Source organism: Salvelinus fontinalis, chromosome 4 (assembly GCF_029448725.1).
Source record: "Salvelinus fontinalis isolate EN_2023a chromosome 4, ASM2944872v1, whole genome shotgun sequence".
In the NCBI taxonomy this organism is placed as follows: domain Eukaryota; kingdom Metazoa; phylum Chordata; class Actinopteri; order Salmoniformes; family Salmonidae; genus Salvelinus; species Salvelinus fontinalis.
Window position 1 is genome coordinate 12,395,545 of NC_074668.1, and position 13,038 is coordinate 12,408,582.

The following is a 13,038-nucleotide window of genomic DNA, read 5'->3' on the forward strand; positions in this document are numbered from 1 at the left end:
AGGAGAGTGATGGAGTGCTGTATCAGATGGCCCGGCCTCCACAATCACCCGACCTCAACCCAATTGAGATGGTTTTGGAAGATTTGGGCCACAGAGTGAAAGAAAAGCAGTCAACAAGTGCTCAGCATATGTGGGGACTCCTTCAAAACTGTTGGAAAAGCATTCCAGGTAAAGCTGGTTGAGAGTGTGCAAAGCTGTCATCAAGGCAAAGGGTGGCTACTTCGAAGAATCTCAAATATAAAATTTATTTTGATTTGTTGAACACTCTTTTGATTACTACATGATTCCATATGTGTTATTTCATAGTTTTGATGTCTTCACTATTATTCTACAATGTAGAAAACAGTAAAAATAAAGAAAAACCCTTGAATGAGTAGGTGTGTCCAAACTTTTGACTGGTACTATATATGTATCAGTTACTGATACAGGATTTCAAAAATATATCCATTATCTACCTTAATCTTATCTATCTTTATCATACAATCATGACATTAAATAAACATGCCCTTATACAGACCAAACAACACTCTCTATATGAAAGATAAGACAGCAAGGCTGCGTTTACACAGGCAGCCCAATTCTGATATATTTCCACTAATTGGTCTTTTGACCAATCAGATTAGCTCTTTTGCCAATAATTGTGTAAACGCAGCCTTAGATACAACACAACCCAAATAGGACTTACAACACTATGGTGTTGTCAAAGCAGATGTCGGTGAGTGTCCGGTCCACTATCACCATGTCTGTGTCGTGGATCTCCGCCCCCACCTGGAGCAGACAGAACACTGCACACCGATGCAGCTCTGAGAGAGGTAGAGAGAGAGAGAGGTAGAGAGAGAGAGGGGTAGAGAGAGAGAGAGTGGGGTAGAGAGAGAGAGAGAGGGGTAGAGAGAGAGAGAGAGGGGTAGAGAGAGAGAGAGGTAGAGAGAGAGAGAGAGAGAGAGGTAGAGAGAGAGAGGTAGAGAGAGAGAGAGGGAGAGAGAGAGAGAGGTAGAGAGAGGGAGAGAGAGGTAGAGAGAGAGAGAGAGGTAGAGAGAGAGAGAGAGGTAGAGAGAGAGAGAGAGAGGTAGAGAGAGAGAGGTAGAGAGAGAGAGGTAGAGAGAGAGAGGTAGAGAGAGAGAGGTAGAGAGAGAGAGGTAGAGAGAGAGAGAGAGGTAGAGGGAGAGAGGTAGAGAGAGAGAGAGGTAGAGGGAGAGAGAGAGAGAGAGAGAGGTAGAGAGAGAGAGAGAGGTAGAGAGAGAGAGAGGGAGAGGGAGAGAGAGAGAGAGAGGTAGAGAGAGAGAGAGAGGTAGAGAGAGAGAGAGAGGTAGAGAGAGAGAGAGAGGTAGAGAGAGAGAAAGAGAAAAGTAAAAAAAGCAGCATGTGGAAGACATTTGACTAGATTTCCCCACTTGAGAACTCCTCTGGCACTATCTGCACCATCTGTGGATGTTTTAAACAGACGGAGGCTACAGAGTAAATGATTGGAGGATTGTGGGTTTGGCTGTCACACTGGCCAGTCTGGGAGGAACAACACCAACTCTAGCAGCTGTTGGACTTGGACAGCCGCACTGTGAGAGTCTGGCCTAAGTAGCTTTAAGAGTGTTCTTCACATGCAGCACGGTGTGTGAGTGTATAATTTTATACTAAATGTATTTGGGCGTGTGAGTGTATAATTTTATACTAAATGTATTTGGGCGTGTGAGTGTATAATTTTATACTAAATGTATTTGGGAGTGTGAGTGCAGGTGTGTATGTGCATGCATGTATCAAAAGCACACACTCTGTCCTTGCCATCTTGGGCAACCTTATCTTCCCACTGCACTTAACAACCTGCACTAATTGCCTTATTAAGCTCCACCAAGGCTCCTGTCCCCGGAGTTCATTAGTATGCATATAGATCTATTAGCTCATGCAGACCTCACCTAGGAGTCGGGTTTCAGATCTCACCTAGGAGTCGGGTTTCAGACCTCACCTAGGAGTCGGGTTTCAGACCTCACCAAGGAGTCGGGTTTCAGACCTCACCTAGGAGTCGGGTTTCAGACCTCACCTAGGAGTCGGGTTTCAGACCTCACCAAGGAGTCGGGTTTCAGACCTCACCAAGGAGTCGGGTTTTAGACCTCACCAAGGAGTCGGGTTTCAGACCTCACCAAGGAGTCGGGTTTCAGACCTCACCAAGGAGTCGGGTTTCAGACCTCACCAAGGAGTCGGGTTTCAGACCTCACCAAGGAGTCGGGTTTCAGACCTCACCAAGGAGTCGGGTTTCAGACCTCACCTAGGAGTCGGGTTTCAGACCTCACCTAGGAGTCGGGTTTCAGACCTCACCAAGGAGTCGGGTTTCAGACCTCACCTAGGAGTCGGGTTTCAGACCTCACCAAGGAGTCGGGTTTCAGACCTCACCAAGGAGTCGGGTTTCAGACCTCACCTAGGAGTCGGGTTTCAGACCTCACCAAGGAGTCTTTTTACCATAACATGTAGCAGTCAATATAAACCAGAACACAGCAGTATCAAAAGAGCACCTAGAACTACAATTACCAGATCCTACGCAGATCCAGGCCTCTTTGCTGCAGTAGCACAGACAAAGACAACAGAACAGAAGAGGGCTGTCTGCGCGGCAGGTTTCTAAGCCCGAGGCCATCATACCCAATCACTTACTGTTGGAATGTCTGCTTGTCAGTGAGCTGCTGACTTTACAGAGGGAAAAATAGAAACGTATATACATTTCAATAGCCGTATAGAAGTTAAGATCTACATGTCTTTTTAAAAGAGCATGAACTGTTATGGTCACATGTTCAGTGCTTCAGTTCTAATACATTAAGAGTTTTCTTGCCCAGGGCCCAAAGCGTCTCAGAGTAGGAGTGCTGACATAGGATCCGATCTCCCACCTGTCCATGTAATGTTATTCATTATCATCTAAAAGATTAAACTGATTCTAGATCAGCACTCCTACCCTGGGAGGCTTTGTGGATACCACTTTACCCAAATTCGAATCGATTCACATGGCTTCACTCACTCAGTTGACTCACATCACATCTCTTCACACAAAATCAAAGCGATGGATAATAGCACATTGATGAGTCTATTCACACCAGTTCTTGCACACTGACTCCTCACCTCCTTTATTCTTGAAGTACTCTGTGTCTTTCCACATGAGAGGGATCCGCAGGTCTGCAATGACAAAGGACAGTCAGAGTGACAGTGAAATCAGCCACAAATGTAACATACACACACACACACACACACAGAATCACGTACCACACACACACACACACACACACACACACACACACACACACACGTAGATCCCTGATCTTTTATCTCCTCCATCAGGCAGTCACTGTCATAATGCCACTCGGTGTGTGATCTGTGTGTGTGTGCGCGCGCTTGTGTGTGTATGATGAATTTCTGTACAGTGGATGTCTAGTCTAACATAGTCCATGCTCTGAACTGAGCTTACTAGCTAAATGGCTTCCTGTCTACCCAGTCAATCAATGATAAGTCACAACTTCTGTTCATCAACTCAACAACTCCCTTTGTGTGTGTGTGTGTGAGTGTGTGCGTATGCATGTGCCCCTCTACCTGAGAGCAGTCCGAAGCAGACAGACAGGCCTCAGAGCCCTCTGTCCTCCTGTCCTCCCACTGGGCCAGCGCAGTTCATCACAATCCTTTAATTACCTATTTTCCTTCCTACTCCCACCCTCATCCTTTTATTTAGTTTAGTTTATTATGATCCCCATTAGCTTTTGCAGAAGCAGCAGCTACACTTCGTAGGGTCCACGAAAAACATGGCAAGTAACAAAACATTGATAGACAAGGAAAGTCACACAAATGTAAAATACAACGATATCCAAACAATGCAACTAAAACATTATACAAACAATACAACAACAAAAAAATGATGGGTGTGTTAAGGGAAAGGTGTGCTGCTCTGTTTTGAGCCAGCTGCAGGTTTGCTAGGTCTTTCTTTGCAGTACATGACCATATTACCAGACAGTTATCAAGATAGGACCAAAGCCTGAACAACTAGTACAGTTGACTTTTGTCTAAAAAAATATATTGTATTTTCCACTGCCCATGATAACTGACCATCCAATGTTATACCTAGAAGTTTGGCTTCCTCAACTTGCGCAATGATCTCACCCTTTAATGAGTATGAGTATGTTCACATGCAAACAATAACGAGACTATTGTGGATACTCAGATTAATATAATAGTTTGATTATAACATTTAAATGCTTTGGAAGAAGAACGTTTTCTTTAATAATCCTATTTACATGGACACATCTGAAATCAGGCTACCTGAAGGCACTCTGATCAATGCCGAAAATTGTCAATCAAACTAAACGTTCTACCACAAGCGACCATGTTATTTTTGGGAAACATATTTGTTCTGAGCTTCGGACATAATATATGTTTGTTTGTGAAAACTACTTCTAAGACATGTTCCCAGAGTCTGGGAACATCAAAGAAGTTGGGGGGAAATGTACCATATTTTCGTAATCCGACCAGTTGAACATATGCGTTGGTACTTAATGAATATGATGTCAGTTCGGTTGTCATCTGAGACATTCTCATCAATGATAGGATGACATACTCTACAGTGGAAAGTCTACACATTATAGTTATCAGATTCACATGGAATTGTTGAGCAATTTAAATCTTTGAATTTAAAATTATTGGTGAAAAGATAAATGTAATTTTAGCTTCCAAATGAGAGATTTGGGTTTTCATAAGGTTAAGGCTCTGCTAATCAGTGGCCCGCCCCTGTGAAGAAACATGGGTTATAAATCTATGAAAACACACCCTTCTCCCTCCACTATTTAAAGCCCTTGACAAAAATGTAACCTCCTGTTCCGAGGACGACGGTCCATACGTTAAAAAGGACTAACATGTCAACTACAAAACTAAGCCAACCTCAGCGTGAGCTTTGGTTGTGAATGGTATGAACTTTGAACTCTTATTCACTAAAGAAGTTAGACATCCTAGCCGTTGAGTTAGCAACAGCAGCTGTAAACGTGGTCTAGGAAAGGACAGACAGAGTATCCCGTCTACCACACAACGACGACACTACAACGTATCCCGTTCACCACCAGAGACACTCTTCAAAGGACAAAGGACTCTGTTGGGCAACACGGCCTTCCATCTTCCACCAACCTATTGAAGCGCAGCTCAGAGTAAATATTTATTGCATTTTCCTTTTCCAAATGGGCGGTAATTTAGAATGCATAGGATATTGTATTTACGATAGCACAGCTTCTCCCTTTGTTCCTCAGTCTTCCCGCTCTTTCACTCAAACCCAACCCACCAGGGACGTTTTCCTCTATGACATAATTGGTAATCAAGGTATGATTCATTCTGTGTATATGTAATTCTGTGTGATTAGTTAGGTATTTAGTAAATAAATAATTAAACCCAATTTTGTATTGCTGATTCAACTTGTTAGCCAGGGTTTGTGAAGATAACCAAGAATTTACAACTTTCAGATGAGACTGAAATAAGGTGACGATTAATATTGACTGCTATTGGTGTAAAATATTACTAGGTCTTTAAGAGTTTATTCGGAAGATAACAGCTCTATAAATATTATTTTGTGGTGCCACGACTTTCTAGTTAATTAAATTTACATGATTAGCTCAATCAGGTAATATTAATTACAGAGAAAGGATTTTATAGAATAGCATGTCATATCACTTAATCCGGCATAGCCAAAGACACGACAAAAGTCAGTAGTTAACTTGTCTGAAAAATAGCATTGTATTTGGTGAAACACAATCCTCTCCATCAGTTTACTAAGAACAGGCAGCAAACTGATTGGGCGGCTGTTAAAGCCAGCAAAGGGTGCTTTACTATTTTTAGGCAGTGGAATTACTTTAGCTTCCTTCCACGCCTGTGGACACACACACTCCTTTAAGCTTTGGTTAAAGATATAGTAAATAGGGGTGGTAATACGGCTCAGTTGGTAGAGCATGGTGCTTGCAATGCCAAGATTGTGGGTTCGAGTACCAGGACCATAAATACATAAAAAAATTAAAAAATGCACGCCTGACTAAGTTGTTTCGGATAAAAGTGTCTGCTAAATGACATATAAACTCAGCAAAAAAAGAAACATCCTCTCACAGTCAACTGTGTTTATTTTCAGCAAACTTAATATTTGTGTAAATAGTCTGATGATGCTGTGACACACCGCCCCAGACCATGATGGACCCTCCACCTCCAAATCGATCCCGCTCCAGAGTACAGGCCTCGGTGTAACGCTCATTCCTTCGACGATAAACGCGAATCTGACCATCACCCCTGGAGAGACAAAACCGCAACTCGTCAGTGAAGAGCACATTTTGCCAGTCCTGTCTGGTCCAGCGACGATGGGTTTGTGCCCATAGGCAACGTTGTTACCGGTGATGTCTGGTGAGGACCTGCCTTACAACAGACCTACAGGCCCTCAGTCCAGCCTCTCTCAGCCTATTGCGGAAAGTCTGAGCACTGATGGAGGGATTGTGCATTCCTGGTGTAACTCGGGCAGTTGTTGTTGCCATCCTGTACCTGTCCGGCAGGTGTGACATTCGGATGTACCGATCCTGTGCAGGTGTTGTTACACGTGGACTGCCACTGTGAGGACAATCAACTGTCAAACCTGTCTCCCTGTAGCGCTGCCTTAGGCGTCTCACAGTACTCCTACTTCTCATGCCTCCTTGCAGCATGCCTAAGGCACGTTCACACAGATGAGCAGGGACCCTGGGCATCTTTCTTTTGGTGTTTTTCAGTCAGTAGAAAGGCCTCTTTAGTGTCCGAAGTTTTCATAACTGTGACCTTAATTGCCTACCGTCTGTAAGCTGTTGGTGTCTTAACGACCATTCCACAGGTGCATGTTCATTAATTGTTCATGGTTCATTGAACAAGCATGGGAAACAGTGTTTAAATCCTTTACAATGAAGATCTGTGAAGTTATTTGGATTTTTACAAATTATCCTGAAAAAGGAACATTTCTGTTTTTGATGAGTATATTGTAACACAGTCTGCTACCATTCTCAACAGTTTCCCATCAATAGCTTTCCACCTCTCCCACACTGACTTGACCAAATTAAAAACAGCAATCCTCATCTTTCATTATTAGATCTTTTATACAAAAATATGATGGTTCACTGTTGTCATTTCATGTCTGAGTTTTTCCACTTTAGTAGTGAAATAGTCATTGAAATAATTTCCAATATCGAAAGGTTTTGTTATAAATGACCCATCACCTTCAATGAACGATGGAGATTAATTAGGTTTTCTGCCCATGGTATCATTTAAGGTACTCCAAAGTATTTTTCCATTGTGTTTTATGTCATTTATCTTTATTTGGTAATACAAGTTATTTTTCTTTGTGTTAAGTTTAGTCACAACATTTCTCCATTGACAATATGTCAACCAATCAGCTGAGCAGCATAACTTGTTTGCCACCTCTTTTGCATAATTTCTTTAAACCATAAAATGTTTAAATCCTCACCCCCTCATTCCCTCCACCTCCACCCCTAACGTCATCCTCACCCCTTCATTCCTTATCCCCCAAGTCCAGTCCTCCCTCTCCCCCCAAGTCCAGTCCTCCCTCTCCCCCCCAAGTCCAGTCCTCCCTCTCCCCCCAAACCCAGTCCTCCCTCTCCCCCCAAACCCAGTCCTCCCTCTCCCCCCAAACCCAGTCCTCCCTCTCCCCCCAAACCATTCCTTCTCTCTCCCAAACCCAGTCATCCCTCCCCCAAACCCAGTCATCCCTCTCCCCCAAACCCAGTCACCCCCCCCAACCCCAGTCCTCCCTCTCCCCTAAATCCCAGTCCTCCCTCTCCCCCCAATCCCAGTCCTCCCTCTCCCCCCAATCCCAGTCCTCCCTCTCCCCCCAATCCCAGTCCTCCCTCTCCCCCCAATCCCAGTCCTCCCTCTCCCCCCAATCCCAGTCCTCCCTCTCCCCCCAATCCCAGTCCTCCCTCTCCCCCCAATCCCAGTCCTCCCTCTCCCCCCCAAACCCAGTCCTCCCTCATTGTACCCCCCCTTACACCCAGCCTAACCCCTTATCCCACACTCACCCTTTAAATTCACCCCTTTCCATAACCCACATACCCTCACCCCTCCCTAGTGCGGGGTCCTCCTTGGGGGGTGGCTATGAGACCCAGAGACGATCTTGCTTATCATCATGAGCCCGCCCCCCTCAGCATGACGGACAGCATATGCATGGCATAATAGGAGATGAGACAGGGTGTCAGGGCCTGGGGCTGATGAAGTGGACTACATGAAGCTCTGCTATTGGGTAGACATGCATCTTTCCTTTACATAGGTAAACACACACACACACACACACACACGCACACGCACACGCACACACACACACACACACACACACACACACACACACACACACACACACACACACACACACACACACCTGGGGCCTACCTGAGATGGCCACCTTTCCTTTACAGGGTAGTCTGTCGTCCGTGGGCCCTGCATCCGATGACCTAGTAGAGACAGAAAGAAAAGGATGACAACGGAAATTTTAATTGTAAACCCTGCTCAATTGCACACTTAGAACACATTAAACCCTTCACCCTATGGGTGTAGCTCCATTTATGCGCCTCTAAGTTCCTACCCCGCCCCCTTGCCTTGCCCGTTTACCCTCTGACCTTAGTGCGACCCTCTGCATGACCTGGGCCTCCTTCATCCTCTGCAGCTCTGACATGTAGGCCATGATGCGGATGTTGCAGGTGAGCAGGCTCTTGGAGGCCTCTAGGGCCTGGTCTCTCTGGGAGCAGGCAGCCAGCAGCTTACAGGCCCCGTCACGCATCCGGATCTCATGGTCTATCTTCTTCTGGATGTTACTGTCCTGCAGGCAGAGAGAGAGGGAGGGAGAGATGGGTTAGGACATTTTACTGACTGGAACAGGGTTGGTCTTTGAGTGCGGAGTGAGACTGTAACAAGAGGGTAAGTGTGACAGTTCAATTTAAATGTGACACTGACTGTGAAGAAGAGCGTTTGTGTTTATGGGAGAGAGAGGGCAAACGCGCGTGTGTGTGTGTCTCTCTCGTGGGCCCATTAGTGGAGTGTATCCCTGAAAGCGTTCTGGTGTCTCTGTGCGGTGAGGCGTGGGTCGGTCGGGCATAGAGTAGTCAGGAAGAAGTTGTAAATATGCCCTTACGCCCTTCTGCCTCCCCTCCGGCACGCAGACACCAAGATGCTTAATCATTTAACATACACACCTGTCTATATAAGATCCCACAGTTGACAGTGCATGTCAGAGCAAAAACCAAGCCATGAGGAATTGTCTGTGACAGGATTGTGTCGAGGCACATATCTGGGGAACGGTACCAAAACATTTCTGCAGCATTGAAGGTCCCCAAGAACACAGTGGCCTCCATCGTTCTTAAATGGAAGAAGTTTGGAAACACCAAGACTCTTCCTAGAGCTGGCAGTCCAGCCAAACTGAGCAATCGGGGGAGAAGGGCCTTGGTCAGGGAGGTGAGCAAGAACCCGATGATCACTCTGACAGAGCTCCTGAGTTCCTCTGTGGAGATGGGAGAACCTTCCAGAAGGACAACCATCTTTGCAGGACTCCACCAATAAGGCATTTGTGGTAGAGTGGCCAGACAGAAGCCACTCCTCAGTAAAAGGCACACGAAAGGCACCAGTGAAACAAGATTCTCTGGTCTGATGAAACCAAGATTGAACTCTTTGGCCTGAATGCCAAACGTCATGTCTGGAGGAAACCTGGTACCATCCCTACGGTGAAGCATGGTGGTGGCAGCATCATGCTGTGGGGATGTTTTTCAGTGGCAGGGACTGGGAGACTAGTCAGGATCGAGGGAAAGATGAAAGGCGCAAAGTACAGAGAGATCCTTGATGAAAAGTGCTCTGGAGCAGGTTAGGAACTCAGATTGGGGCGAAGGTTCACCTTCTAACAAGACAACGACCCTAAGCACACAGCCAAGACAACGCAGGAGTGGCATCAGGACAAGTCTCTTAATGTCCTTGAATGGCCGAGCCAGAGCCCAGACTTGAACCCGATCAAACATCTCTGGAAAAACCTGAAAATAGCTGTGCTGCGACGCTCCCCATCCAACCTGACAGAGCTTGAGAAGAATGGGAGAAACTCGCCAAATACAGGTGTGCAAAGCTTGTAGCATCATACCCAAGAAAACTTGATGTTGTAATCGCTGCCAAAAGTGCTTCAACAAAGTACTGATAAAAGGGTCTGAATACTTATGTAAATGTGATTTAAGTTTTTTTATTTTTAATAAATTAGCAAAAATCAACGGCAGGAGAGGGAGGGAGGGAGGGGTAGGGCCAGGAGAGAGAGAGAGGGAGGGAGTAAGGGACAGGGCCAGGAGAGGGAGGGAGTGAGGGGCAGGGGTAGGCGAGGGAGGGAGCGAGGGAGGGGCAGGGCCAGAAGAGGGAGGGGCAGGGCCAGGAGAGGGAGGGAGTGAAGAAGGGGCAGGGCCAGGAGAGGGAGAGGCAGGGCCAGGAGAGGGAGGGAGCGAAGAAGGGGCAGGGCCAGGAGAGGGAGAGGCAGGGCCAGGAGAGGGAGGGGCAGGGCCAAGAGAGGGAGAGGCAGGGCCAGGAGAGGGAGAGGCAGGGCCAGGAGAGGGAGAGGCAGGGCCAGGAGAGGGAGGGGCAGGGCCAAGAGAGGGAGAGGCAGGGCCAGGAGAGGGAGAGGCAGGGCCAGGAGAGGGAGAGGCAGGGCCAGGATAGGCAGGGCCAGGATAGGCAGGGCCAGGAAAGAGTGAGGGAGGGAGCGAGGGAGGGTCAGGGCCAGGAGAGGGAGAGGCAGGGCCAGGAGAGGGAGGGGCAAGGCCAAGAGAGGGAGGGGCAGGGCCAGGAGAGGGAGAGGCAGGGCCAGGAGAGGCAGGGCCAGGATAGGCAGGGCCAGGATAGGCAGGGCCAGGAAAGAGTGAGGGAGGGAGCGAGGGAGGGGCAGGGCCAGGAGAGGGAGGGAGGGAGCGGCAGAACCAAGAGAGGCCCCAGGTAGCTGTGGTATATGATCATGAGGGGCGAGAGGAACGCACATCAGCAGACTGTCATTAACACACAACACATGGGCTCTCTCTCTCCTTCACATACACACGCAAGCTTGTCACACGTAAACATACACTTGCAAGCATACATACTTTAGTTTCAAGACATGCACAAAGTAACAGCCTCTGACTTTCTGTTAGTCTATCCATCCCTCATACACACAAACACAGAAACATAGCCTATGCTAACACATACACAGAGACATAGCCTATGCTAACACATACACACAAACACAGAGACATAGCCTATGCTAACACAGAGACACAAACACAGAGACATAGCCTATGCTAACACATACACACAAACACAGAGACATAGCCTATGCTAACACAGAGACACAAACACAGAGACATAGCCTATGCTAACTCATACACACAAACACAAAGACATAGCCTATGCTAACACAGAGACACAAACACAGAGACATAGCCTATGCTAACACAGAGACACAAACACAGAGACATAGCCTATGCTAACACAGAGACACAAACACAGAGACATAGTCTATGCTAACACAGAGACACATACACAGAGACATAGCCTATGCTAACACATACACAGAGACATAGCTTATGCTAACACATACACACAAACCCAAATTCCACCAGATGCAAATATACAATAAAATTATAATAATCACCCAAAACCAATGTCTTGTTCAAGTAGGACAGTGGTTCTCAAACTTTTTCGGTTACTGTACCACCAACAAAATGTTGCTCTACCTGGGGAACGCCTAAAGTACACTTTCATGTGCATTTTACCAGTTAGATTTTGGTCTCATGATTCTTCAAGTGTAGCCCCTATGGATGGGCCAAGTAGCCCCTATGGATGGGTCAAGTACCCCAGGTGTCCTAGTACCCCTGGACACTCTGTCGTAGTTTGGTTCTGGCACCACGGGTTAGGAGGCAAGGCAGTAACTGGGGGGGGGGTTGTGAAGTTTGTGGAAATGTGAAATGACTGTAAGCGAATATAACAGATCTGGTAAAAGATAATACAAAGAAAAAAACATTTGTTTTTTTGTATTTTTTTGTACCATCATCATTGAAATGCAAGAGGAAGGCCATAATGTATTATTCCAGCCCAGACGCAATTTAGATTTTGGCCACTAGATGGCAGCAGTGTATGTGCAAAGTTTTAGACAGATCCAATTAACCATTGCAGTTTTGTCCAACATTTTCTATCAAGAATTCCCAAATGTGCCTAATTGGTTAATTAATAACCTTTCAAGTTCAAAACTGTGCACTCCTTCAGCCTGATCACTAAAAATAGACGGCTGTTTGATAAGGTCCTGAGAACATCGATATATGCCATCCTCTGCAGAAACAATAAAAATGATTTCCCAGCACTGAACGCCAACTCCTGATGGTTGATAGTTGGTGGAAACAGCATGTTGTTTTTAATTATAACCACTTGGAATGAATACCTCAACTTAACCCTTTGAGTTGTTTCTGTTTTAACCCTGTAACCACACGGAATTAACCCTGTAACCACGCAGAATGTAACCACGCAGAATTAACCCTGTAAACGTGCAGAATTAACCCTGTAACCACGCAGAATTAACCCTGTAACCACGCAGAATTAACCCTGTAACCACGCAGAATTAACCCTGTAACCACGCGGAATTAACCCTGTAACCACGCGGAGTTAACCATGTAACCACGCGGAGTTAACCCTGTAACCACGCGGAATTAACCCTGTAACCACGCGGAATTAACCCTGTAACCACGCGGAATTAACCCTGTAACCACGCGGAGTTAACCCTGTAACCACGCGGAACTAATGCCTAAAAAATGCCTCGTTGGGGTATTTGCGTACCTCCATTAACGATAGCAACGCAGAGGCAAAGCAGTTCAACCACGGTCCGGTTCAAGGCACAGACTTCTCCCTCCGGTCTGAGTGTGTTTCTCAGTCTACAGCCAGAGTGCTGAAATCACCAGGGCCTGAACGGAATCTGCAGTGGTCTAATGGTGGAAGAACCAGAGGCTTTGTCCCAATACATATAGCACTGAACAGAACCAGCAA

The 13,038-nt window shown here is 46.3% G+C and overlaps 1 protein-coding gene across 8 annotated transcripts in view; it reads right to left on the reverse strand.

Annotated features, from left to right (window-relative positions):
- rtkna (rhotekin a) overlaps positions 1-13,038 on the reverse strand; it is a 108,657-nt gene that overhangs the window by 8,409 nt on the left and 87,210 nt on the right. For all 8 annotated transcript variants that reach the window (XM_055918813.1, XM_055918812.1, XM_055918811.1 and 5 more), the window contains exons 2-5: positions 8,631-8,830; positions 8,404-8,465; positions 3,094-3,147; positions 686-803 (exon numbers count right to left, since the gene is read on the reverse strand). In XM_055918813.1, coding sequence (XP_055774788.1) covers positions 686-803; positions 3,094-3,147; positions 8,404-8,465; positions 8,631-8,830 — 434 coding nt within the window. The remainder of the gene's footprint in view (positions 1-685; positions 804-3,093; positions 3,148-8,403; positions 8,466-8,630; positions 8,831-13,038) is intronic.